Below are 27,253 nucleotides of genomic sequence, written 5' to 3'. Positions count from 1 at the left end.
TCCTCCGTTTTCTAGTCACGCACACCTGAGTCTCTCTCCGAACACCTCTCTCCTTCATCCCACCCCTTTTCCTCTCCTCTGCCCCCCCCCCCCGACACATACACACACACCCCCAACCCCACCTCTGCTACCAGCTCCTATTTCCCCTCTCCAAAATGTACCTCTCTCCAATTTTACTTAACCTTTTACTTAACCCCCCACCTTTTCATTTCACATCCACTTCTTTTCTCTTTTCTTGTATTTGACTGTTGAGTTAAGCTCTGGAGAATGTGCCTTTAAACAGGTCATGCGATTTGTTTTTTGAACATTTCTTTCGCCTCGTCTATCTTGCCTTAATCCCCTGTCCTTCCTCTTTCTACCTGATGTGGTGAGAAGTGAGGAAAAACTATAAAACCTTGCTCGAAAGAATAGACAAGCTAGCAGCTGGTGTGCAGCTTAATACAATTTAGACGTGACACCTGTGCGGCGCGATTCAGCCAATCTGAGCTGAGGATCGGTTTCTCGTCACCTTCGCTCCCATTCTCTCTAATGTAAATACGATTTACTGTCATGACCATAATTGTATGGTATTGTCAAAGCGTTCCGTAGGACTGGGGTGCCTATATTAAATCACGCCAGCGGAGGGAACAGGCAGATGGAAACATAGCCTAATCTACAAAGAAAAGAAACACAGCGACAAAAACTGTGCAGTGTGATGGTCAAACCGAGATCATTGATTTTTGTGATTGCTGGTGATCTGTCTTTGCCTGCTTGTTTCTGCCTCGCTACACATGTTTTTTGTTTTCATCACCCATCTCGACTGTCTCTGTTCTCTGTTGGTCCCTTTGTCTTTTACTTAGCCTACAATAAATCCTGCACTTACAATTTTCAATTTAAATAAGCCTTTTGGTAGATGGACGCAAAGCCGTATTCATTGCAAAGGCTGCTACATTTCTCCATGCTGCATGAATGGCCTCATGTGTAGCATGAAGGTGGTGTCTGTATCTACTGTATCTCCCCTGTCTGATCAAATAGACATCAGAGGTGACACTCGGCTGGGATAACGATGCAGCGGAGGAGATCGATAACATTTGAAGTGTCATAGTGGTCACAGGAGTAAAGAGCCATTAATCCGGGCCTATACAGCTCGCCTGGCGTCCAACTTAAAGACCCACGGAAATCAAATCAATAAAGAAAGAAAAAAATCAATACAAATCTAATGGAAACATCCTTCTCCCCCTGCGAACGTCTGCAGCCTTATAACACTGACACTAACTGCCATTACCAGCACTGACTGGCTAGGTTTTTCACTAAAATAGACCTGTTTGTTTGTCTTTTATGACAAGACAACTTTTAATTTGTATGAAATATATTTTTAAAAAATTATTATATAAAATACCGTTTTACAATTATTTTTATTTCACTTTAATAAATAATAGAAAACATAATGTTCTTGTGTTTTATTAAGCTTGTATTATTTTATCAATACAGACGCCTGTCAAGATATAAAAGCACAATACAAAAATGGCATGCTATTATGGGTGTATTGTATGATGGAAACCTCTCTTGTGCTTTACTTAGCCTAACTCTGGGGAATTTGTTTGGATATGTGACTCACTCGGATATGAAAGCAATGGGCTAAACAGCATTTCCTTGGGCGGGGGGGGGGGGGACTTTAGTGATAGGCTGCAAAACGTTACATAAAGCTTGCAGTAGAAGAAACTCTAGGACATCAAGGATTTCATACGTGCTGTTAGGTCGCCATCAGCTCTCCCAAAGACCCAGGTTTGCTTCTAGAAATATGTAAAGGAAGCATCTGAGGAAGCGTCCCCCTGTTGTAGTAACTTTGAGGTGCATTCCCATACATGAACTTGGCTGGTGTAAGGAGAATCGGAGCATGCGCAATTGTCTTTACCCTAAAACTACATATTTCCCTTCATGAGATCGAGAGAAGTTAAGAGTCACGTAGCCTACCTTTTTCTTGCAGGACAGTTGAATGCTCCTGGAGAAACACAGCATCCCTCACGCGTCCATCAGAGCATCATGCTGTCAGTGGGTAATCTACTTTTTCACTATGGCAACAGATAAACCCTGTCCTGCCCTCTCTCTCTCTCTTCGTTGCGCCACGAGCTCAAATGAGGAGGCTCCGTTCGCGTCACAGGTCATCCAGTCTCTGTCTCTCTCTCTCGAAGTCACACCTACCTCCAAGATACCATCTGGAGATACTGATAGAGAGTAGCCCGAGAGGAAGAACGAGAGATCAAGGGAGACACGGAGAGGGGAGTATGGGATAGAAGGGAGGTTTAGAGCTTGGCTATGACAAGGCTTGGATTAATTTGCCAGCCAAATGCATTTGGGATTAGTAGACCATTAAAAGAGCATAGACACACACACAACTGCACACATTCACACACTGTCTTTCTCACACACACATGCCGCTTTATCTGATGCAGTGATAGCCTTACTAACCCTGACCTCTCTCTCCCTCTCTCTCTCTCTCTCTCTCTCTCTCTGTTTCACTTTTCTGGGTTAGTTTTAACACAAACAAATGGGCCAAAAACACCAGTGCACATGCATACATAAACAAACACAGACTTTCACACACACACACACACACACACACGCACTGGTGCTGGTCAAAATAATGTTTTGTTAAGGTAGTAAACCCAGGTTACATCCCACTTTTAGGTTTCCAAGAGCCTTAAAAAAAAAGAAGAATGAGAGTTAAAATCCCCTAAGCTCAATTACCACCCAGGCAAAGTGGCCAACTGCCACAGGGCCCCAGATCCTCAGGGGGCCCAAATAGGTTGACTTTGTGGCAATTAGCTATCAGTGATTTGAAGTGCCTTGAGGCAACTACTGCAATTTTATTTTACTTTTCTCATTTTGATGTCTTGTAAAGGGGCTATGTGTCAAAGTTAGCTAGCTTTCTTACAGCTTTCTTGATATCATTCTTGCCTGTTGTATTATCTTAAATATATTAGCATAAGCATTTGTTAATGCTCACAATCTCACAAGAACATTGGCGTCTCAAACACAGAAAAAAAAAAATTCATCACATAAAAAATACCAAAAGAAGCACTCAACAGTGTACTTATTTTTTTTAAAGTGGTTAAAAATAAAGGTTAAAACATTGGGGACTCAAAACTGGCCCACAGCTCACTTTTGGCCACAGGTCCTAGTGGGCCAATCCAGTCCTGAAATTGCCAAGAACAAAAAGTTACAGCACATGTACGATCAGGTAAATTTTCATTGTGAGCTAATTTAAGCTGGTTAGGATATGCTGAGAGTGTGCTGTCACGCCAACTTTGGAGGATCCAGTCTCTGAATTAAGATGCAGCATAATCCTTCATCTGCTCATTGATAAAGTTGTCTATCGATGTGTCTCCGTCAACATATAAATGGATCCTTGTACACAATATTAAGAATTTCCTTGATCAAACACACAGACATCAACAATGCTTAGAGACATTGTGTTCTTGATTTTCAGAGCAGTGTAAGACGGATGAAATAACAGAATCATCTGGAGTCATATTTCCATCAAAATCAACAACAATCAGCCAATTGATCAGTTTTCGATCAATTTCTCTCATTTGATGCTAGTGAAACTGTCTCTCTCACACAAACACAAACACACACATTTAACACTTTAATCACTGAAAAGGACACATGAAACTTCATTGATGCAAATTTGGATCAATAAGTGAATGAATATTGAAACATTCATAGAGCAGAGTGTGTCTAAACATGGAGAATTGGATTGAAAGGTATGGTAGATGAAAATAATCATGTTTGTGTGTAATCTGACACTGTTAAGCAGAGTGTGTGGGCTACAGTGGAGCACATCACATAGCGACAGGTCCCCTGGTTGGAAGAAAATAAGATTAAAATGACAAAGCAACCGCTACAAGGACCCCATATAAAACATACCTGTCTGTGTGTTTGTGTATAACTGGTGTGTAACTATGTACAAGTGTGCAGCACATGTCTATAAACATCTATAGGGTAAAATTATCTTTTTACCACACTCCTATGCAAATCACAAGCATAACAGAGTCAGTGTCACAGTAGGCAAATCAATTATTCAATGGCATTTCAAAATAACAGTTGATACCCATGGTTACCATAGACACATAGCTGATTTCCAGGGTTGTCACTTGGCTGTGATATTCCCACACTAAGTAGGACAAATACAGGAAAAAAATACTACCACATGATGCCAAAAGAGAAACGAGAACGTCAGTTACGAAACATTCACTTTGTACGAAGCGTTGTATAAAAGAACATTGTGGCTCTAATGTCACTTTTTTTTGTTTTACGTGAACTAAACAACAAGATCGTGACATGTGGTGAACATTCACCATGTGGTATTTAATTCCTAATGAGCCTAATTTTCTTGATTGTCTACCTCATGCCATCACCAGGTATTTAAATATTTTCGTGATTTACATTTAGGCCAGACAGTATGCCTAACATGTCACAAATACAAATTGCATGTGAGGTTTTGACACAGGAGGCAGATCTGTCCACCTACTTTAACGGTATGCAATTTGTGTTGAATCTAGTTGAAACACACTGTAATCAAGTAAAAAAAACCTTACCCCATTGGCAGATTTATACCTAATTCTAAAATGATTGCGTGGGAAAAAAACACATGACTAGCCCTCAAAAGAGAAGTCCACTGATACAGATGTGGGTTTAGTATGTAATCTAACATAACGCTGGGTTTATTTGTCACATTTTATGCAGAGAAAGGCAAATTCAAAGCATTTTTAAAAAAGGGAATATGTCCTCAGTTCCTCCACACAGGGTGTTCCACAGTCTGGGTGCACACGAACTAAAAGCAGCCGCAGTGTCGACGTTAACTGTCAGCCCGGGTTGACAAGCTGTCACAGTGTCTCTGACTACCAGGACGCCCCGATAACAGGGACAACACAGACTGGGGATGCCGCAGACGAATGTGAATTTCTTCCTGCAGAAATGAAAAAACTAAATTCTCAAAGTCCCAGTGAAAAGGGAGCCACTCCTAAAATATGTATTTATCTTAGCTGCAACTAATGTTTTGTTCCATCGTCAACCGCTTATCCTGTGTACAGGGTTGCGGGGTGGCTGGAGCCAATCTCAGCTGACATCGGGCTAAAGGTGGACTAAACCCTGGAAAGGTCGGCAGTCGATTAATCTGGTTATTTTTCTCAATTGATCAATTAACCGTTTGGTCTAAAGAATATCACCAAAAATGCCTATCACATTATTTCCAGAGCCAGATGTTTGTTGTCTTGTTTTGTCTGATCAGCAGTTGAAACCCCAAATATACTCAATTTACTGTCACAGAAGACTAAGAGATCCAAAAATGTAAATGCTCTATAGTCTTAGTCTTAGACTTTCAACCACTCAAAGTGCTGCTAGTGTAGCAGCACTTTGAGTGATCCTCCGATTAGGGGACAACCTGTTCTACCTCCCAAGCCAGAAAATATCCAGAAATTTAAATATCTGCAAAATATTCACATTTGAAAAAATAGTTGCAGATAGATTTTCTGCCAATCAACTAATTAATTAATCTAAAAGCTTAGTACTAAAAGTATTTAGTTTAGTATTTAGTACTAAAAGCTCTACCTCGCTTTCTGTCTAGATGCAGGTGAGGAGCCACAGAGTCACAAATCAGGAGGTCATAACCTTCATACCATATCTCTGATTCCGAGACCCCCCCCCACACACACACACAGACACACACACACACACATACACAGCAGGGCACATTTTATTTCCTCCAGTGCACACACACACTCATGATCAACACTTACATAGAGTTAAACGACACTTTTCTCCTTTCATCACTCCTGTGAGCCAGCTGTTGCCCTGTTTTTCATAGAATACAAAACTGGTTATGTGCAGCTCCACCTGTTTTCAAGATTGGACTGAAAAGCTGATTTTCAGATTTTCTAGCTAAGAGACAAAATTATCTCCTCGGGCAGCAAGGTGCAAATTATGTCTCTCTCTGGTAGTAGAATTATCTTTCATCTGTGCAGGGCAGTGGAGAGGATTTCAATATGAATAAGCTTTCTGAAATGTAAAACAAGTAAAATAATGATAAGAAACACCACAGGCTGGTCACATCATCAGTATTCTCCTTTCTCTCCTGTCTCATTACAAGCGATGAGGAAACGCTTACCTGTTTGTAGTAACCATGCTGTGGTAGGCAGTAGCCCTGTTGTTGTTCTGTTTCAGGCAATAAACAGGCGATGCTGCCCTCTTGTGTCTGGCTGGGACAAAAAGAAGACGTGATTAATGAGAAAGTCGCGATCAAGCATCCAGGCATCATTCCGATGATGTCACATGGTTGTAGAAATATTCAGGGGTTACTCGGGTAAACTGCTGTTAAGAGCTTTACATGAGGTACAATTCTCAGTAATTTCAAAGAAAAAGCCCTTTCTCTCTCTCTCACACACACACACACACTGTCTGCCGAGGAGCCCTGTGGGCAGGTTCATCCTGTGATGGTCATTACTGTGCGCTCCATTGCGTTCCTGCGGCGGGATAAGCTGCACCCCGTGCCTGGCTACAGCAGCATGTGACCGGCTTGTGATCCCCAGGTTTGAGCATATGACTTTCTGCCCTGAGCCCGACTGTACCGGGCTGCAGAACTTACGGAGGGAAAGCCCATATGGGGGGGTGAAACTCTCTCTCTCTCTCTCTTTTGAAGCCTAATGTGTAATAAAGGTGTTGCATTGATAACATATCTATATATATATTTGATATATATATATTTGATATAATCTTATGAGTACACACAAGCCACAACAAGGATTCGTTGATGTTTTATATCAAAGGTTCCTCATGTTGTCCATTTTGTTTATTTCATTGTTCTGCTTAGAGTGATTTTACCCCAGCATTTGATTATTTTGATGACAATATTTTACTAGAAAATATGTTTGCTGAGGCTAGATGAACAGTCCATTAAATTGTTAGGAGTATTTGACTGAACTCAGGCAGGAGTTTCCAATGGTTCCCAATCAAGTGCTCTAGGTGTCCCGCAACCTGCTGATTAGACTATTTTATATGCTATAGGTTAACCTGTCCATTGCAAATCTAAAGTCTGCTTTTGACCATTCGGTTGGACGGTCCTCCATAACTGAAGTGCATCATTATGAACAGTACTTACAATGTCAGGTCACGGGATATTTTAACAATGGCTGTGACACATGTTTAAACTGAGCTTGGAAAAACTTATTTCACATACTCATTGCTCCCCACAAATTGAATCAGCTGCAAAAAACTTTCTTTTGCTTGAGGATTTTTAAAGACTGAACTCAGGTATTTGCATTTCGTCATGTAACGTGTGTGTGTCAATTTCTGTGGCTGTCCATACCTAAACTGTATATTTATTCTGGTACACAGGTCTTGCTTGAATCATGATCAAATCATGATCACAATGAGACTACCTGTTTGATTTTATTTTTGAAAGATTAAATAAAATGGAAGACACCAACTCTTCACTACATTAGAGATGCAAGACGCTCAAAAACTTTAAAGGCAGAAATTTGGTTTGTGCAATCATCAACAGCCTGGCCAATAATCGTCACATTCAAACTTTCAGATTGCTGAATCCAAGTGGAAATGTGTTTTTTCACCTTTATCCAAAAATGTCTCGAACGTTTTGCCTGAATGATGATTTAACTTAACAGACAGTAATTTAATATGTTTAACATGTTGCCCAGGCTACTAAATCCTACCACTGTTTCATCATCAGATGAAAGAGAGTCAACAAGATGCATGCTGTTAGCACCCCAATTCAGTTGTTTTCCCCACCCTTCCTGCAAAGTACTGATGAAGCAGACCTAACGAATACATCAACACTCATTTCAACCAGAGGAGAAACTAATGGAAAGTCCTGACCATACTGAAAATTCGCAGACCTTAAGGTCTCTGTGGCACAAGACCCGATTCTCATTCATTTCTCATTCATTTATCTGCTGTTTCCTTTCCAACTCTCACTTTTTCTCACAGTACATCAACTGCACACTTGATCATGCATAAATTCCGGGGCAGTCTTTGCCAAGTGTGGTGCGCACTCACACTCACACACACACACACACACACACTTTTCTGCCTGAGGTGTAGTGCAGCAGAGGTCAGCTGGTCTCAAGACAAACTGAAAGAGGAATCATGAATATTATCCTGAGCATGTGATGGCCTGTTAGTGCGTACGCTTGAGTGAGTGTGTGTGTGCACCTTACCGAGTGCGCAAGATCACAGTGAGATCACACACTTTGGGACGGCCCCTAAAAAGGCTCAGTGAGTAGGGGGATAACTGTGGACTATTGGCTGTGTGTAAAACGAGGTGGAAGGAGATTTGGTAGAGGGTTGGATGGAAGCTTAGAGGAATAGCAAGTTCCAAGATCCTGCAAGCTGCATTGTTTTTTAAAGTAACTTAATAGTTGGTTACTTGTGTAAATTTAAGTTCCATAAAGAGTGTGTTGTTTTTCATTTACAAGTCTACTGCAGAAGCCATCTGTAGATCAAATTTGATTGAATGTGCAACCCTGTGTTTCCCTGCATGTAGCCTGCTATCTAGAAGTAACTTTTAGGCAGTGAATCTCCTCCTCTGTGCTCCTCACCTTGGCATCAGGTTCTGTTGTGTCCCTCTTTTCAGCAGGAGTTCACATTCCTACCGTGGGGAAGACTGGAGTTGCTGGCTTTTCATCATGAGGAGCCTGTATGCATCTGTATTTCTGCTGCAGCTCATTTGGACTTGCTTATGTCAATTCCCTCGCCCATGTGCCAACTCAGAAGGACTAAGGACCAAAGAGTGTTGCCCGGTGTGGGATGGGGACGGCTCAGCTTGCGGTGCCCTGTCAGGCCGTGGTTTCTGCACCGAGGTGGAGGTCTCAGATGAGCCCCATGGGCCCCAGTACCCCCACAGAGGTATAGATGACAGAGAGCGCTGGCCTTTAGCTTTCTTCAACCGGACTTGTCGTTGTGCTGGAAACTATGGAGGTTTTAACTGTGGAGAATGCAGGTTTGGTTACTGGGGATCAAACTGTGCTGAGTACAGGGAATCAGTGCGAAGGAACCTCCAGACCCTGCCAGCTGCGGAGCAACAGAAGTTTATCTCTTATCTGAACCTGGCCAAGAACACCATCAGTCGTGACTATGTGATCTCCACAGCAGTACGAGCAGAGATGGGTGAAAATGGTGAGAACCCCATGTTCTCTGACATCAACACCTACGACCTGTTTGTCTGGATGCACTACTATTCGTCCAGGGACGCCTTCTTGGGAGGACCAGGGAACGTATGGAGGGACATTGACTTTGCCCATGAATCTGCAGCATTTCTGCCATGGCACCGAGTTTTCCTGCTTTTCTGGGAGAATGAGATAAGGAAGCTGACGGGAGATTTTAACTTCACCATCCCCTACTGGGACTGGAGGGATGCCCAGTCATGCGAGGTGTGCACTGATGCTCTGTTGGGTGGACGCAGCCCCCTAAATCCTAACCTCATAAGCCCTGCTTCAGTCTTCTCCTCATGGAAGGTAAGAAAATGTCATTATGTCTCTCTGACTCTGAGTGTGTGTGTATCAGTGTAAGTGCCCATGTCTGAGTATGTGTAGATGTATGAGCAAATCTTTCTTGTCCATTATTAAAAGATGGAAAATTCCTTTCCCTGACAAACAAACAAAGCCTTGTTGTATTTCCATTTTACTCTGCAGGCCTGTTGTTCTAAAGCTGGTTTAGCCTCTTAATCCAAAGAAATGAGAGATTTGGTTGGAAACACACAATTATTTAAGAATTCATCCTCAACTGATCCAGCCCAGTGAAAGTCCTTCCTTCCTACTTATTGCAGAGGCTTTGTATCCACATCCCAGTAAATGTATCTAAGACGGCAACTTTATTCAGAGAAAATCGCCTGAAATCTTGTTATAGTTTGTATCTTGTACTTCAAACACTTTCTCCTACTGGGTTTAACATCATTCCATTTGTCTTCACCAATATTTATCTGTGCTTACGCTCCAAAAGAAGTAACACACATCTGCCTGTTCAGGGTATATGTACTGTACATGTATGTACATTATGCAAACATCAGATTATAATGTTGTCTACATTTACAGTGTTGCACATTGTCCCTCGTTCACAGTAAATAGATGTTCCTGTATGAGAGCCATTTCACTAAATCCATGATGACAGTACTTCACTGAATGTGTGTGTGTAGGTGATCTGCAGCCAGTCAGAGGAGTACAACATGCGAGAGGTATTGTGTAACGCTACTGGGGAGGGTCCACTGTTGCGTAACCCCGGCAACCATGATCCAAACCGCGTGCCACGAATCCCCACAACAGCTGATGTGGATTTCATTGTGGGCCTCCCCGAGTATGACACAGGACCCATGGACCGATTCGCCAATATGAGCTTTAGAAACACAATAGAGGGTAGGACTGGGCAAGACACACACACACACACACACACACACACACACACATAGAATGTATTACTGAACTTTCATGCTTAACTAATGAATCTGAACCTAATCCTTGGTCTAATCTGTCTAATCGAGTGAATGAGTTTTGACCCATTTAGTTTGTGCAGGGGTTGATATATAATTACGTGTGTGTCTGTGTGTGGACACTTTCACAGAGGAAATAGCACAAATAAAGACAAATACTTAATGTACACCTATTAATAGGTACACGAGCAAAAAAAAAAAGTGCACCCATGAAATTAAATCACCCCACTAAACACGCCAATTTCAATCTTTCATATGGGACTGAGTAATACATTTTTCTAGGTTCATAAAATGTGTTTTACTTTATCGATATCTTGTTGCTTGAGTCTAATGTTTTTGTCCACATTAGTGTCTAACTCATAGTTACCTTGAAGCATTTTCCACAAGCTTCACGTCTCAAAAAGAGCCAGCTCTACTTTAAATGACTGCTTCCACAGTCGGGGGCCTTCAGCTGGTCTTAAGCTCAATAAGTCCCTTGCTTGTCAGCATGCTAGACATCATCCATCTCAGATATATCAAAAGCATCTCAACGATGTAAGAAAGAGCACTTGAAACACCAGATGTGAGTACATCCAACCTATTGAACTATTATAACGTCACATATAGGTAAAATTATTCCTTTTTAACACAGTGTCACAAATATCTCTCAGTTTCTTGTTATCTTTCCTCTCATGTCGTTCTACATCCTCCCCTCATCTCCCCTCTGTCTTTCACTTCTCTTCCGTTCTGTAGGTTTTGCCGATCCAGAGACAGGTATGGCAGTGCCAGGCAAGAGCACCATGCACAACTCCTTGCATGTCTTCATGAACGGCTCCATGTCCTCAGTGCAGAGTTCAGCCAACGACCCCATATTCCTGGTGCACCATGCTTTCATTGACAGGTATGATAAACCACAAAAATGGCTCTATCATTGACACACAGGAAAATAGCTTCAGGGTTTATACATGCTGGCTGTCACTTATTCATCTGGACGATTATTTCTGTTTATGGCAAATTCAAGAGTCTCTGGACCCATTTCAAAAAATAACCATTAAAAAAATAACCACAATTGTTGGTTTTTAAAGATGTACAAGTGAAAACTTCTGTTTGTGTTTCTCCTATGGTGATGATGGTGACTATGTCCACCTTTCTGATTTAATATTTCTCCCTTTCTACTTTCTTCCTCCATTTCTTTATATATCTCTATCACCGTCATTTGATTGGTCATTTCCTTTTCATCTTATCTCTCTGTTCATTTATTTTCTTCTCCAGTATCTTTGAGCGCTGGCTCAGGACCCACCAGCCTCTCAAGACAAGCTACCCACAGGCCAATGCACCCATTGGCCATAATGATGGTTACTACATGGTGCCCTTCCTGCCTCTCTACAGAAACGGAGACTACTTCCTGTCCAGCAAAGTTCTAGGATTTGAGTATGCCTACCTTTTGGACCCTGGTCAGTACAGAACAACAAACATGTCCAGTAAATTAGTATTTCTACAACCTTTATGTCAAACTGTCTCATCTTGTGTATCCCCCCTACAGGCCAGAGGTTTGTTCAGGAGTTCCTGACGCCCTACCTCCAGCAGGCCCAGCAGATCTGGCAGTGGCTCCTGGGAGCCGGGATCCTCGGGGCGCTGATCGCTGCACTCGTTGCTGTGCTGCTTATTGTTGCAAGAAGAAAGTGGAAACGTAGCCAGAGGAAAAAGAGGGTGTCAAGCTACGGAGAGAGTCAGCCACTGCTGCAAAGCAGCTCAGAGGAAGGTTCATCTTCATATCAGACAACTCTGTAACACACACAGGTGCTGTACATACAGCTGTATATGAATGTACAAATATTAGGGACACGTAGTATTTTCATGAAGCAAATGAATGGGATGAATCTGGGTACAAGACTTCACTTGATACAGATTTCCCACAATAAATCTATTTAAAGTTTCTGTCTAACAGACAGTTGTGTTTGTTATCTTTGCCTCTGAAATCCTCACTGTTGAGACTTTCGCACCTCAATAATAAGGTGAAATGAATTTAATTTGTGGTGGTCATAACATTGAAAAATGCCAGCAACATGTCTTTACAGAAGCACTGTTACAGGTTTCACAGGTTTAGTATTTGAAGCAACAAAATACAAAATTTGTATTGGGGTTATTTGGGTAGTGACAGAAGACACGATGGTAGATGTCTCAGCAAATAATACTTCCCACTAGCACTGGGAATTAGGTGAATTAAACCTTCAAGGTTTGAGACAATTTAAATGGGATTATGGACAAGGAGCGGGAACCCAACATCAGGGAGATGTCCCTAACATTTTATACATTCATAGATACTTCTAGGAAATATTTTTGCGTGACACACAAACTGATATAATTCCAGAGCCATTAAATGTTCATTATTACAATGCAACACATGTCTGTGTAAAAAAAAAAGATTTAATCACTACACAGAGTAATTTCATGTGGGTATTTGACCTGTGACTCATGTCAGGTTAAAGCATTCACCTCAGAGTACATTCAGTGTCTATTTACACATGCTTCTCAGCAGTCAATGACAGCTGTGTGATGTGGATATTCCTTCCTTGGCCACAATGTTTGACTTTCCTTACTAACCTGAAACACAGATGCATATTTTATTATTATTTCATTTTATGGTACTCTATTTGACTGTGATACTGTTAACAATTCACATACTGTAAGTAAATACTATATGCTTACTAAAGTAAGAGCAGAGTTAAATAAAATTCAACTGAAATAACTATAGCTCAAGGAAAAGTTTGAATGAAAGGAAGTGTTTTAGGTAATTTAGATTCAGGCCAGGTTTGCTGTTCTGCAGCTGTCATGACTGCTAAGATTGTAAAAGTCATATTATTTATGTCCTCACACTGAATAAATCAGTGTCCAAACAAAATTACTTTCTCCCAAGTGACCTCTTTCCCTTCCTTAGTAAATATGCATTCATTCAGAATTTTTCAGAATAACCGAGAACAAAACTGCTTTCTAAGATGTTATTTGAACGTCAAGATTTCTCAGAAAAAGGGTCCCCATGTGAAAAACTACAGTATCCCTCTGTTGTGTATTTGTATTGGTCAAAATTGCCAAGTACGACCATTCACAGATTTCCCTCAGGTTACATATTTGTGTCTATTTGTGTGAAACCTTCCTCTATTAAAAAATCACTGACCAAAACTCCAACTTGTGGTGGCAGAAATAGAAAATCTTTGTTAGTCACGGTCTATACTGCCTGTCTTTATAAAAGGTTTATGTGTCACATTATCACTGATAGGCCTAGAGTTGTTTTTGGTTGTCAGTCATCGTGTTTATGTTTTATGGCTAATCTGAATAACAACCATTAATAGCTTCACAAATTTAGAGATAGCTTAGTCAACAGATTACAGAACTAAAGTAGGTTGAGTTTAATGCAAGTAAACAGACGATGTCGTTTGTCAAAATAACATTGTTTCTTAAGTAGCCTATTAGCTTGACTATAAATTATATATGTGGTGGTGGTGGCGGCACAATGGATAAGACACATGCCTTTGGTGTAAGAGACCTAGGTTCAATCCCCCCACTGTGACCCATCCACCAATGTGTCCTTGAGCTATTGATCTAACTATTTACAGTAATAATGTGTTCTGTGCCCAGATCAGTAATTTTTTTCCCACTTACTATGTGCAAGTAATCATGATATAATAAATAGAATATAGTACTTATTTTAAACTTTTCCTCCTTGTAGAAAAAGGACAACAAGAAAAAAAAAACCCATAAAGAGGCTGATTCTTTGCCAAAATCTGGAGTTTCCAGTTTGGCCATAAAAAAAAAAAAGAAGATAAATGGTAGGAATGCATCAAACTTATTATTGTTATTAATGCAGTGCCGCCATTATCTTCATTTCTTTTTATCAGTAACTTTGTTTTTCTAGAGATATGTAAAAAAAACAAAACAAAAAAAAAACCTCTTATTTTGTGTAGAAATTGACAAAGCCCTGCAGAAGGTTTTCACATAATATAAAATACATTTAAACAATATAAATAAAATAAAAACCTAAAAATACTGGCTTGAGGTGTAGTGTAGTTTTGCTTTGCATAAAAACAGATATTTGATGCACATGCATAAACAGGGGACAGATAAGACAGAAAGAATCAAATTTTCTCTGAGGAGCGGCATTTGCCTTTAGGCTGTCAATGTTCCTTCTTCCTTGAGTTGGACATGCATACACAGTGCTTACCCATCTATAGAAGATAGACTTTGCTCTATATAACCTAAAATGTTTGATTGGTAGAGCTTGCTGGGTGCCAGTTTGGTGTCAAGTAAAGGTTAAGTGAAACATTTCTTAAATGTTTAGATCAAAAACAGTTTGTCTGGTCCCGGCATGATGGTTCAGCTCATATTGAATTCCCTCTTCCCTGTAATACATTATCTTGTTGTGCTTGTGGTCAGACTTTTTTTTCTTCTCACATTAGATGTGAGAAAACAAATTTGCTCCACAGAGGTGTGTCAGGACACATATGAATACCAACAGCTTTGGAAAAACAGAGCATCAGAATCTAAGCAGTGAGCTGGCCAGAGGTTGATTGGATCTGATGATGAAGTTGAAGCTCCTAGAGCCATCCTTTGGGGGTCAGACTGGTCTGTAGAGAGGAACAGGCCTACACATTAAGGTCTGGTCCTGCTGGGCCTTTTTAACCATGGGCAGGATGCATAAGAAATAATAATATAGTCAGTGAAGAGTCAAGAATTTCCATGTCAGTGTCAGTTGTTTGCTTACAGATAGATGTGTATAGAAATACAAGTAGCCAAGAGTAGCCTACAATTATCAGAGAAGTACTTCAAATAAGGAACGTTTGCCAGAAATGTATGAAAATCCATCCATCTCAAAGTTGCTGTTTTTTTCCTCTGATGCCGAACTGTAGAGCCAGCTCTAATGTTCGATCAGCTGAAGGACTCTTTGTTGAATTCAAAGGTTGTTCCAGAGGATCGGGCTGAGTTACACAGTCTGTGGAGAGTTCTGGAGATGCCCTTTGGTCCACAGCAGAAAACCCCAACTTGCTTACTGACACCACAGAGAGAGAGAGAGAGAGAGAGAGAGAGAGAGAGAGAGAGAGAGAGAGAGTTACATTGTGGGATGCAGTCAATACTATGTAATAACACCGGCTTCTTACTCCACCCCTGGACATTCCTACTCTACTCACTGCCTATTGGTCTTCCCAATCTCATCAAACAATAACTTCCACCTGGGTCGACCAACCAGCAGCCTCGAGGCGAGTGGGCGGTACTTCTCCTCAGACATGCTCTGGAAAAGACAGTAGTAAAACATCCCAGTTTTTATTAAACCTGAAATGACTTATTTGTTTTGGCAGCGGAAACTTTGTACGTTCATGTGGCAAACTTGTTAGCAAACAGATGGATGTGTAAACAAATGTAAGACCAATTGTCACTCTCTTTTAGCTCTGGTTTTTTTTGTCTCTACCAACTGTTGACTGGTAGAGACTGCTGTTGGCTGTTAGCTGCTAAATGCTCCACTATGTTCACCAGCTAGTCTCTTACAATGTCAGACAGCTGTTTAGTGCAGAGCAGATAGCATTTTAGATCTTTTTCACTGTTGCCTGCTGCAGCTGAAAATGTGGTTGGTGAGGGGAAACCAAACAGTAACGTTGTGAGCCAGCCAGCTAAACAATGAGCTGAAACTGACTATAAAGCTCCGTACAGCTGAGGGGATGTGCATCTGTGGTGGTCAATATATGAGATATTATTTCATATCTACTTTATTCGAGACATCTAACCAATGTAGCAGCAGATTGCACTTTTCATATAGAGCAGGTCTAGACATACTCTTTGTAAAATTATTTACAGAGACCCAATCATTCCCACTTTGAGCAAGCACTTGGCAACAACAGCAAGGGGAAAATACCCTTTAACAGGTAGATATCTATCTATATCTATAATACCAGATATCTATCTATATCTATAATACCAGATATCTATCTATATCTATAATACTATCTATAAAGTAAAAGCTTCCAGTCTGTCATGACAAAAGGTTCTCCATCTTCGTCAGCCTCCAATTCCTCCCCCTTATCTTGCTTTCCCTTGCTAACCAACATATTGAAGCAGCTTGTGCTCTCTTTAGTTTGAGGGCCATTAAATGTTATCTACAGTGCAAAGCAAATTCAGGGACAGACCAGTGGAATTAAGTGAAAATACTGAGCTGCATCGGTTGTTTCAGCAAGTAAGCTACTGATATATTGAACCTCATCACAGCTTAAAATCAAGCTATTTCCCACAGGAAACATTATTGCCTACAAATACAATTTTATCCTTTATATTATTTATTTGATCATTTATAGCATTGTGTTTCTAAAGTTACTTATTTAGTCAATATTTTCATCAATACTTTGTGACTGACAACCCTATAAATTCACTTCATCTCAAGTCATTTCCATAGGACATAGTACTGAGACAAAGGTCAGGCAAATCATCATTTCACTGTCTTTTTATGGTCAGCCAGTTAATCACGAGTCCCACGTTGATCCATTTTCACAGAGCAACTCTGACACGGGTCAGGGTTTTTCTGTAGAGGGGTAAGGCAACACCTGCCTTAACAAGAGCCTGTCTTACAATAAAGCTGGAATCCTCCTACATCAGGAACATGAAAATACATAAAAAATATTGACAAAATAACAAATACTCCACGGCGTGCTTAGCAGATGGTTTTACAGCTTCATGTACACACCAGTGAACCAACAACAAACTCTGAAAAGTGCCACTGTCCCCGTCAGGAAATGACAGGCGGGGATACTCACCACTATCCTAACGAGGAGCAGTTACCAAAAAATAAACGGCCAAAAAAAATACACATAGAGAGAGAGTTTGATCTCAAGGATATTAGTCATTTTATAAACAATAGACTAAATACTAGCAGCTATTTACAGTGCGATTAAAGATATGCCCTTAGTAAGCATTTCTGTCACGGTGAGGTAAATATCTTCATTCTTCATCTGTCTTGAAATACAGTCATCCTTGTACAGATAAATAGTTTGCAGAAGTAAAAACTGTTGTATAGTTTCATTCATGGTCTCGAACAGTTGTATATTATAAATGTATTGAAATATATTTCAGAGTACAGAGGAGCTCTCTCTGTAATATACTGCCCTCTAGTGGGTCAGGTTTTTAAAGACAATGGATCAACGAAGACATGGAGAAGGGTCCGGCTGCGGACTGTGACTTAAAGGGCGTGGCGTGAGCGTGGGTCTCGGTGTAGGTCAAAGTTCATCAGACTACAGAAGGCAGGATTTGAAGTAGAAGATGGTAACAAAATAATGGCGCAGCAGAAGCAGCAGGTAGGTAACCACAGCTCAGTGCAGCAAAATATGAACTTATGATATTAACAGACAAATACGTAAAACAAAATGTTTAATAAAAGTTATTAATTTCAGCTTTTTAACATTGTTAATCTAAATAATCATATAATGTTTAGTTTTGTGTTTTTATTAAGATCCTTACCTACATTTTTTTATTGTTCTGTGTTTTCTTTTAAATCTTTATTGTATTGTGGTATTTTATTCTGTTTTACTCATTTTATATGTAACATTTGTGGACATCCTCAATAAACAGATGTACCAATCATGCTGGTTGTGTTATTGTCTTTGGTTTTCTATAATAGGACCCTCTTGAAAATGAGATGATGCATCTCAAGAGGCAATCCTTTAATAATAATAAATTTTTTTAGAGCTTTAAAAATGTTTATGTTTATGTAATATAAATGGAAGTTAATATTAATATCTTTTAATGTTAATAGTACTATTGAAAAGAAAAAGTAATTAATATTGCACTACTTAGCACACTACACTTTTCTTCTGCTGAAGCCATCCTGTTGTTGATTACACTTCCCTGTGTATTTGTATAATATTGTGTTGTAAATGAAGTCTTTCTTTAAATCACGGGCTTCTGTCAACTCAGAACTACAATGTCCACACATGCGTGGTACAAATTGGGTGGGAATAAGTACGCGCATGTGCAGAACAGACCATACAGAAAGGTGCGACGGCTACAGCCAATCATTACAGACTGTACCGCGAGGGGGCGTGGCGTGGTGTGAGCATGAGCGGTGCTACCGTCCGCAGCCGGACCACATTGAAGACATGAATGGGTGGACATCCAATGAAAGATGAAACATTAGATTGTGTGTGCATGTGTGTCACACCTACCTGCAGGTTGTCTGTCTGACTGACGTACAGTTTCAGATTAAAGTAGTCGGGTCTGTTTTCCTGCCAAAGCTAAATGACAAACAGAAATGGAAATTTCAGTGCTTTGTAGTGCTGTGATGAATTTAATCAAATTCAACAAAGCGAAATTTATGATGAATGCAACATTTATTCTGAACAGTAGGTTTCTTTGAAATACAAGAGGTAAAATTAATAACAGCCACAAGATGGCGATAAATACAATTAACCTGAAACTGATAATAGTCTGTTTGTCCAGGTCCTGACATTTCATTGCTCTCATTCAACTTAAATCTCTGCAAAAACCTAAATTGTTCAATTGGCTCCCTAGGGCATGTATCCCCTGCTCTGCCGACTGTTTCATAATGCCTATAAAGATGTTCTTTGCAAAAACACACGCACAAAAAAACAAACCAGTGACAGTAAACTTGGAATTGGAGCTATGCAGCGGTTGATACCATTACCACGTAACTGTTTTTATTTGATCAATCTATATTTCTACACAAACTCTGCTTTAGTGTGATGAGACTTTAAAAGCACAGGTGCCACAGTAATAACTCCTCTGCTCATCTGCAGTCATTTATGCTTTCAACCTCTGACCTTCTTCCCCTTAACACCCCAAAAACTTTCTTTGATCTGACTGACAGCACACAGGGTGGAAATCCCCAACAGCCTGTGGCTAGTGGACTATCTTAATTGATAAAACGGCACATTTTCTGAATGATCCGTAAAAGCAGGGGCAAGCACAGACAATTTGAGGGGCAGTGGCTCAGTTCAAAAAAGCCAAATTACTACTTAAGTCCTTTCAGAAAGGGAATCTTTCCCAATGCTGACATTCAAGGTATCATAAACACTGGATGCTGGTCAAGCAACTACCAAACTTATTAAAGTAAATTAAATATTATGAACCATAGCTGAATTCCCTGATGTTTTAGTTATATAACCTTGTCCTGACCTTGTGATACACAGCACACAGCAGCTCAGCAAACCAGTAGAAGGACTGGAGCTCCCTGCAGACCCACACAAAATACAACCTCTGCAACCTGAAACCCGTCCAGCCGTCACTGGATGTATAGCAGGAAGAAAGAAAGAAAGAAACATACAAATCCTCAATGCTCAAATTGTTCATCATTTGTCATTTTTGAATTTTTTCTCATTACTCACAGCAGAGCATGCAGCACACAGGCGAACGGTGTGACTCCGATTCCACCCGCAACACAAAGACTAACGTCATAGTTAAATACTTCCTCTGATGGACTTCCAAAGGGACCATCCACGTAAAGCCTGAACATACAATGCAAACAAAAATACAAAAGATTATTAACCAATTAACCAAGAAATATACACACATATTTATACTTTCCACTCAGGGTCAAGCAAATATAAGCAGATAAACATCCTGCACAGAAAATCCCACAGTCTGGGAGCAGCGTGTGTGTGTGTGTGTGTGTGTGTGTGTGTGTGTGTGACAGTAATCCCCCGAACACACACAGCCATCATCTCTACAACAGCTGCTCAAACACTTGTGTCATTAAGAAATCACACACACAGATACAAAATCGCCAAGCACAGTCAAACCTTTCTCTGCATTAAGGAAGTTCACCCAAACAAACTCAGGCAGTCCCAGACATGAAATTTAAAACTCAGCCCAGAAAACACTTGGTAACGCTACGGCATCCTTTACACGCCCCAACACTCACCACCAGGTGAGGCTTGGCTCAGCATTACTGTCACATAATCACAAGCACTGTGATCTCAGTAACACTTCTGTAAACTTTTATTCATGTCCAAAAACTTTGTGGAAAAAGTTCAATCATCATTGAAAAGTCATTTTTTTCACTTTTGATGTAGCTTGGCAAGCAGGTTACTCATTTTCAGTGTTTGTGCTAAGCTAGGTCAAACACGTTTTGAACTTATTTCCATACTGAACACACAGAGATGAAACTGGTATCAATGTTGCAGATATTGCATATTTTCGAAAATGTTTCCTTGGAAACAAAATAAAAGCATTTTGGGGTGGTTAAGTGTGGAGAAATACCACCTACACTAGTCTTATACATTTATAAAAATAAAGATGTCGTAAATAGGCAGTACTTTCAACTGCTTTTATTGATTATCTTGATTTGTTTAAATTGCACAAATTATCCTGATTTGTGCTATTTAGTATTAGCGACTCTAATCTTAATTTTTTTTAAATATGCATGTACCCTGGTTGCAGTATACCAGTAACTGGAAATTAACCCTAACCCTTCTAATAACCATTATTGGGAATTGTTGTACAATGGGGGGCTAGATGGTTTGGTTAGCTCTGGTTTACTGTCACAAAACAAACTCTCGTTGCCTTGAACCCAACATCTCCCTTCATCTCTCACCTATCTCTCTCTCACACAGAGCAGGAAGAGCACAGAGTCAGAGGTCAGGAGGTTTAAAAACCTCTAACCCCTCTGTGATTCTTAGCCTTCATGAGAAATCAAGTCAGCCACATCACACACACACCCACAAACACAGAAACGTACTTGGGGTATCTCCTCTGATGCACCATGGGAAGGATCTCCAAGTCTATCCTTGGTTCAGGAAGTAACAGCTGTGTGAACCGCTCTGAGGAGAGGAGAGGAGAGGAGAACAGCTTTGTAATTTCACATTATTTTATACACTGATCTAACTCTAAGAATGGACAGGTCATAAAGATGTGAATGCAAACACCTGTGCATATATTGTCATATTGAGAGGTGTCCATACATTCCAATTCAATGTTTCCCATTGTTTCCATACAACATGTGGTCATGGCACATTAAGGGGCCAACACAAACAAACCGACTTCTCTTCCTGTGTCCTGAAAGCATGTGCGCGTGTACAGTAGGAACTGGAAATGAGTGTACATGTTCTTGCAGGCTCCCAAAGGCCACAGCTTCCTCTAGAAGGGAGTCACATTTTTTGGGAAATCTTTCTCTGACATACTGTATGTGCATATAAAGTGTTTGTGCCTTTAACACAGTTCGCCATGTTTTTCCGTCAAAAACATCCAAAAAACATCTACTGATTCCATCCAGTTTTCTAACTTTTCCATTTAGCTGAAACCCAAAAGCAGCACTATATGTTAATAAACTGTGTACTGTGTGTTTTACTGTATTTGTTTATTTGATAGGGACAGAGCATGTTAATGAACATCAGTATAAAAATACAAGATGTAAACATGCTAGAGTTTAGCAAGAAAGCAAATTCACACCCATAGTCCCAAGGCCCTATGTTTATGTGTGTGTGCACACATAATACAGTTTTCCAATCAGACAATAAAACTGTGGGAACCAATGATATCCTCAAGGTAAAGAAGAAGTCACACGCACATACACAAGAAAAGAATACAAATTTACACAAATGAGACGGAATGGGAGTTTTTAGGAAATGTATCCTCCCCAGAGAAGAGAGGGAATGAAGAGGACAAAACAAAATTACCTCCGTCCTGTCAACTCTGATAAAGAGCAGAAAGCGTGTGTCCTTTTATCTGTGTATATTTGCACATGTAAGGCTGTGTAAGTACCCTTTTGTGTGTGTGTGTGTGTGTGTGTGTGTGTGTGTGTGTGTGTGTGTGTGTGTGTGGTGTGTGTTTGTGTGTGAGCACCCACCAGTCCAGTCTCCCAAAACTCTGAGATGGATGCCAAAAGTTTCCTTGTTCTCTGTGGGACACTGCGAGGAGTTAGAGAGCAGACAGTGAGTCACACACCCACACACAGAGCAGACATACACACATACACACACTCTCAGTTGTTGTACACACACTCACAAACATGTACAGCTAACACAAAGACACTGACACACACACAACCCAGTGCACATATACAGTACATAGCTAAACACACACACACACACACACACACAGCCTTCCTGTTGGCAGACGCCTTTATTAGCCTCAGGGGTCTGTCTGCTCTCTGTCAGTGTGATTCACTGCCGTCCTCCTCAAAGCTCCGTAACACACTACGCACAGGCATGCACATAATGTAGCATGTGAGTCTCAGTGAGGAAGTGTGTGTGTGTGTGTGTGTGTGTGTGTGTGTGTGTGTGCATGTGTGTCCATATCTATATGCTGTCTAAGCAGAAAGTTTTTTCTTTGTCTTCTCCTTCTGTCTCTACACTAGATCTGACAACATCATGTATAGACGTGTGTGTGTGTGTGTATTTGCATTGTGTCATGAGTGACAAATGTGTTGCAGGAAGTCTTACTGTTGTTAGCGTGAAGGGATGGTTCTCAAATGAAGAGACACCTGGACAGTTCAGAACAACATACTGAGAAAGAAAAGGACGAGGAGAGATGGAGAGACAGCAGGATGACAGAGGGAAAGAGGGGAAGAAAGAGATTAGAGCGGGGGCATGTGGAGAGAAAAAAGGGGGAGAAACAACAGTGCAAGCATCAGATGAACCTTTTAACTAAAGAAACAAACCATCTTCACTTACTGCAGTGGATTTTATATTCTCCTTGAACATCATATGATAATAAAAATTAAGTGCACAAAAACAAAATGTTTGGCGATTAAGGCATGTTGTGTCTTCTTACTTGTCCAGGACGAGCTTTGAAGTGCTTCTTCAGCATGCGCAACTCGATGACTTCACAGGGGTGCCTGATGACTGTCACTATAGTAACAGGGTCACTGCTCCGGATGTAGCGGTAGAAACGCTCAGCACAGTAAAGACAGAGAGGACCGGACACCCAAAGCCATGTCTAAAATAAACAGGGAGAAACACAATGCAGCACTGATGAAACCAGAACTAAATTTGTTATCACACTGAGACTTTCTATCATTATGTTAACAGTGAATCAAACAAATAGGTAATAGAAGCACTTCAAATGGACAGTTTGATGTCATGTTTGTTTCCCCATTGGGCGGTGATGTCATTGTTTTCAGAGATCTCAGCACTTTAGTGAGTAAATGGTTGAAGTAACTGATGCCCATAGCTACAAAATAAAAGTTGTAATAAAAGGTCGTTTTTCTCTAAGGCTGGACAATGCTTCTCAATCTGCACATATGTGAACGTGCTGTTAGTTTCGCGCTACAGAGCGCGTTTCGTCATCACAGCTTCTTCTTCTGCTTGTATAATTCCGGCAGTGTAGACGCCATCACTACATTAAATGTGTCCATAAACGAAGAAGAGGAAATAATAATAACAATAATAAAAACAGTCTCTGAGTAGTCCTCTGGTTTATTAGAAGTAAGAAGAGAAGTGACATTTAGACAAATGAACGAGCACACGTGTTATTTAGCACGAGAGCTGACAACCTGTGGATCTTTAGCCAGAGGAGTCGGGACAAATGCAGACAGCTAACAGCAAAAAATCACTTACATAATCGGTGTGGATTTTCCCAGATGGAAGGTTTTAATGTGGGACAGATGTTTTCAAAGTGCAGCTGAAGTTGTCGTTGTTTTGTCGGACTTTAGCGATGCAAATGAAAACTGTTGTTTGATAGCTTTAGCTAGAAGCTGGCCATAATCACAGAGAGCCGTGGTGTGTTTCCCATGTCAGTGTCTTATCTTGTTGGATTTATTTCATGTAGCCTTGTTGTTCTCCAGGGCTGTGGTTTGGATTTTCTGGTTACGTTAGCGAGACAATCAGCTGATCAGTAACTAAAACTAACACTAAAACATTAGCATGGAAGCATCAGCCAGCTAAACTTTTACTGCCCTGGTAGAAAAAACATGTTGTTGGATTGTAATTTAATGTAGTTATTCTACAGCGCTCTGTTATGGCTTTGCAAGGTAGACAGAAATGTGCCCTTACCTTCCAGAGACAAACCACTGATGAATATTATTGGCAATAAAATGGTAACAACATGGAAGCTCAGATCAGCAGCTAAACTTCTGTTGAATACTGCCCTGGTGGAAAACATGTATTTTTTTTACTGCTAATAGTGACACATAACATGACCATGTGCCTGTCAAGTGACCAATAATGAATACTTTCCGAATTTGCATTAAAAATATAGTGCTTCGCCACTGTGCACACAAAGGTGTAATTTGTACTTTCACATGCTAAACGCCCATTAAAAACATTGCACCGTTTTACCACAAGCAGAAATGATGGCTGTCCGTACCAATTTGTGTTTCTGTTATATTTTTAAAAATAAAAAAAAACATTTTGGTAAGATTTGCAGATTGCTTATCTAATAAATTAAACAAAGTGAGAGGAGCCTTGATCCTCACCTGACAATGCATTTGTAAATTTCACATATTATGTGGTTTATAATGGACTGTGGTGCAGAAACAGTGAGGGTTACATTTTCCTGTTATCTGTCAGTGGCCATACTTGATACACTAGATGTGATAGTGTTTTTGAGATGTGAGAGGTCATTTTCTTTGGTGATGTTAGTCCAGATGAGCCAACCCTCCCAAGCTGTATTACAGGAGTATGAGACATCATGTAGCACTTAATTTCTTGATGTGGCTGTTGTTTATTAATGAACAATTAACAATAATATTCATAAAAACACATGCTTTTACTGAATAATTAAGTAAATATAATTTCTTAATATATCTATCTAAAGAAACCTCATTTCTTGACTGGCAACTCTCTACTATCTCAAAGAGGATATCCGTTATCCTGTCTCAGGCACCGTAGCTATACAACTTGCTTGGATAGGGAGGGGGTTGCAATTCGCAACTCTCACCACTAGATGTCACTAAAACTTACACACTGTAACTTTAATTCCTTAAAAAAAAGTGTTTGTTGTTGTAATATTCATTTTGGCCACAAGAGCTGAAGGGCAGCACTAATCCCATGTTTTAAATAGAACTAAAAGCGTTCATGTTTTCTTCCAGATGAGTTTTAATTTCTCCAAGAGCTCTAAACACAAGGCACATTTATTGTGTGTTGTTGTAACGTTTCTTCCATGGCTTTTTATTGGCTACAAATGTGAACATTTATGATTTTAGTCCATAGTCCTATAACATGGGGTTGTGGTGCACTTCAGCCTTATGTTGTCGAAATGAGAATTACAACAACAAAAATGTTCTGCCAAAACTTGTTTTCACAAGTTATTCTGGCAAAACTTTTTTTCTCTGTATCTACCTGTGTCACAAATGTTAAAGAATTTAGACAGATTATTTTGTCTCACTTCCCTCTCAGGGTTCCTGTATACTTACAGTCTGTGCGTTATGAAAAGAGTGCATTTGCCATACAAAGTGGACATGTGAAGTGAGAGGGCCACATTTGCGAACATGCAAAAAAAGTTGGACCAAGCAAATAGACTTGTAAAAGCCTGCCATAAAATCAGCTAAGGTTTACAGAATATATATATAATACATATTATAATAATTAGCCTATTATATTTATATATTGTACATATTTACTAAAGGGGACAGAGCGTTTGCTGTCAGGACCCCGAGGCTCTGGAACAGCCTGCCCGAGGAAATCAGGTCGGCTGAGTCAGTGAACTCTTTTAAGTCCCTTCTTAAAACATACTTTTATAGGAGAGTCTTTCCCGATTTTTTATAGTCTCTCTTTCATATTGATTGTAATTTTTCTGCTCTCTATATTCATACTGAAAATCAAGATCAAGCTCGTGTTTGCCCTTCTGCTCCACAGGAGGTTTCTGTCCTACCCGAGCTTGCCTTAGGACACCTGTTGCTGTCTATCTATGCTTTCTATTTCTCCCAACATGTTTCTGGAAAATACAAGAGGGCTTTGAATCAAACTCTCTATCTTTCTATCACAGTGTGTGGTGTTTCTGTTTCTTTCTGTTGGCAGTTAGCTGTAGCTGACTAATTGCTTACAGCGCCCATAAAGCCTGCAGAGCACAATCGGGTTTAAGGGCTGATTTTATGGAACCAGCTCATTGCTTAACGACCATGTGCAAACACATAATCACACCGCAGGAAGAAACACACAGAAACACAGGCCTTGATGTAGAAAGAGGATGCTTGCCCCTCCCTTACAAGCACTACACCTCTAATAAACAGGACCCTCCCACACAGAACTCCCTCCAACACTTCCCAAATACTCAACACACATGCGCAGGGACGTGCACAGGAATTTTGAAGGGCAGTTGCTCTGACCTGAAAAAAGGCACTAAACACAGTATCCAAAATGTATTAACAATATAAATGTCACCAAAATACATATGAGAAAAAGAGTTCCTTATATTATTGTTTATTGTTTTTTTTAATCATTATTATTTATTTTTTTCCTTTTTTTTTTTATTTGAAAATAAATAATCTAGATTGAATTGACAGATGGGGAAAACTCGCTTCTAATAAAATATTAAATAAAAAAACGCTTAGATTTCTGAAAAAAATACAATCCTTTTTTAACCTTTTGGCTTCCCGTACATTCAGTTGCGCTTCTAGCTCGTATTCACTTCTGTTGGTACGTATCACGTATGGTAACTGGGCAAAACTACGCATGATTTGTTGTAGTATGATTGCATAAAGGAAGGAAACAGGAATTCCGGTAGGGAACAGAATCGACTGACGTGCAGGCAGCGCTGCAGCAGTGCAGCCACTTAAACAGAGTTTGCCCTTCCCCTACTGACTTTCACTTTCGGTGCCCGAATGGAAGTGAATGAGGCTTTGCGATCGCGATTATTTTTTTATTTTAT

The 27,253-nt window shown here is 40.2% G+C and overlaps 2 protein-coding genes across 2 annotated transcripts in view; one reads left to right on the top strand and one right to left on the bottom strand.

The window, feature by feature from the left end:
• The first annotated feature begins 8,490 nt into the window (after positions 1–8,490).
• tyr (tyrosinase) lies at positions 8,491–12,401 on the top strand. Its single transcript, XM_038694027.1, has 5 exons — positions 8,491–9,509; positions 10,187–10,403; positions 11,210–11,357; positions 11,729–11,910; positions 12,000–12,401. Exons 1-5 carry the CDS (start codon positions 8,682–8,684, stop codon positions 12,245–12,247), a joined length of 1,623 nt encoding a protein of 540 aa, XP_038549955.1. The 5' UTR covers positions 8,491–8,681; the 3' UTR covers positions 12,248–12,401.
• A 462-nt stretch (positions 12,402–12,863) lies between these two features.
• Positions 12,864–27,253, bottom strand: part of LOC119883399 (NADPH oxidase 4) — a 31,682-nt gene continuing 17,292 nt past the window's right edge. The window contains exons 10-18 of the mRNA XM_038694026.1: positions 23,219–23,383; positions 22,888–22,950; positions 22,293–22,353; positions 21,186–21,267; positions 19,834–19,953; positions 19,625–19,733; positions 18,655–18,723; positions 15,640–15,740; positions 12,864–15,500 (exon numbers count right to left, since the gene is read on the bottom strand). Coding sequence (XP_038549954.1) covers positions 15,380–15,500; positions 15,640–15,740; positions 18,655–18,723; positions 19,625–19,733; positions 19,834–19,953; positions 21,186–21,267; positions 22,293–22,353; positions 22,888–22,950; positions 23,219–23,383 — 891 coding nt within the window. The 3' untranslated portion in view covers positions 12,864–15,379. The remainder of the gene's footprint in view (positions 15,501–15,639; positions 15,741–18,654; positions 18,724–19,624; positions 19,734–19,833; positions 19,954–21,185; positions 21,268–22,292; positions 22,354–22,887; positions 22,951–23,218; positions 23,384–27,253) is intronic.

This window comes from Micropterus salmoides, unplaced genomic scaffold (assembly GCF_014851395.1).
Source record: "Micropterus salmoides isolate LMB-PRFRI ecotype aquatic unplaced genomic scaffold, ASM1485139v1 Ms_hic_scaffold_3, whole genome shotgun sequence".
Taxonomy (NCBI): Eukaryota; Metazoa; Chordata; class Actinopteri; order Centrarchiformes; family Centrarchidae; genus Micropterus; species Micropterus salmoides.
The sequence above is the reverse complement of the archived record's forward strand: the minus strand, read 5'-3'. Positions and strand labels throughout refer to the sequence as shown.

What these genes read in the sequence shown, in the direction of transcription:
- tyr (XM_038694027.1), top strand. Translation starts at nt 8,682, where the DNA reads ATGAGGAGCCTGTATGCATCTGTATTTCTGCTGCAGCTCATTTGGACT. An exon ending in CAGTCTTCTCCTCATGGAAG is followed by an intron (nt 9,510 to 10,186) that starts GTAAGAAAATGT and finishes GTGTGTGTGTAG; the next exon opens with GTGATCTGCAGCCAGTCAGA. An exon ending in CACCATGCTTTCATTGACAG is followed by an intron (nt 11,358 to 11,728) that starts GTATGATAAACC and finishes TTTCTTCTCCAG; the next exon opens with TATCTTTGAGCGCTGGCTCA.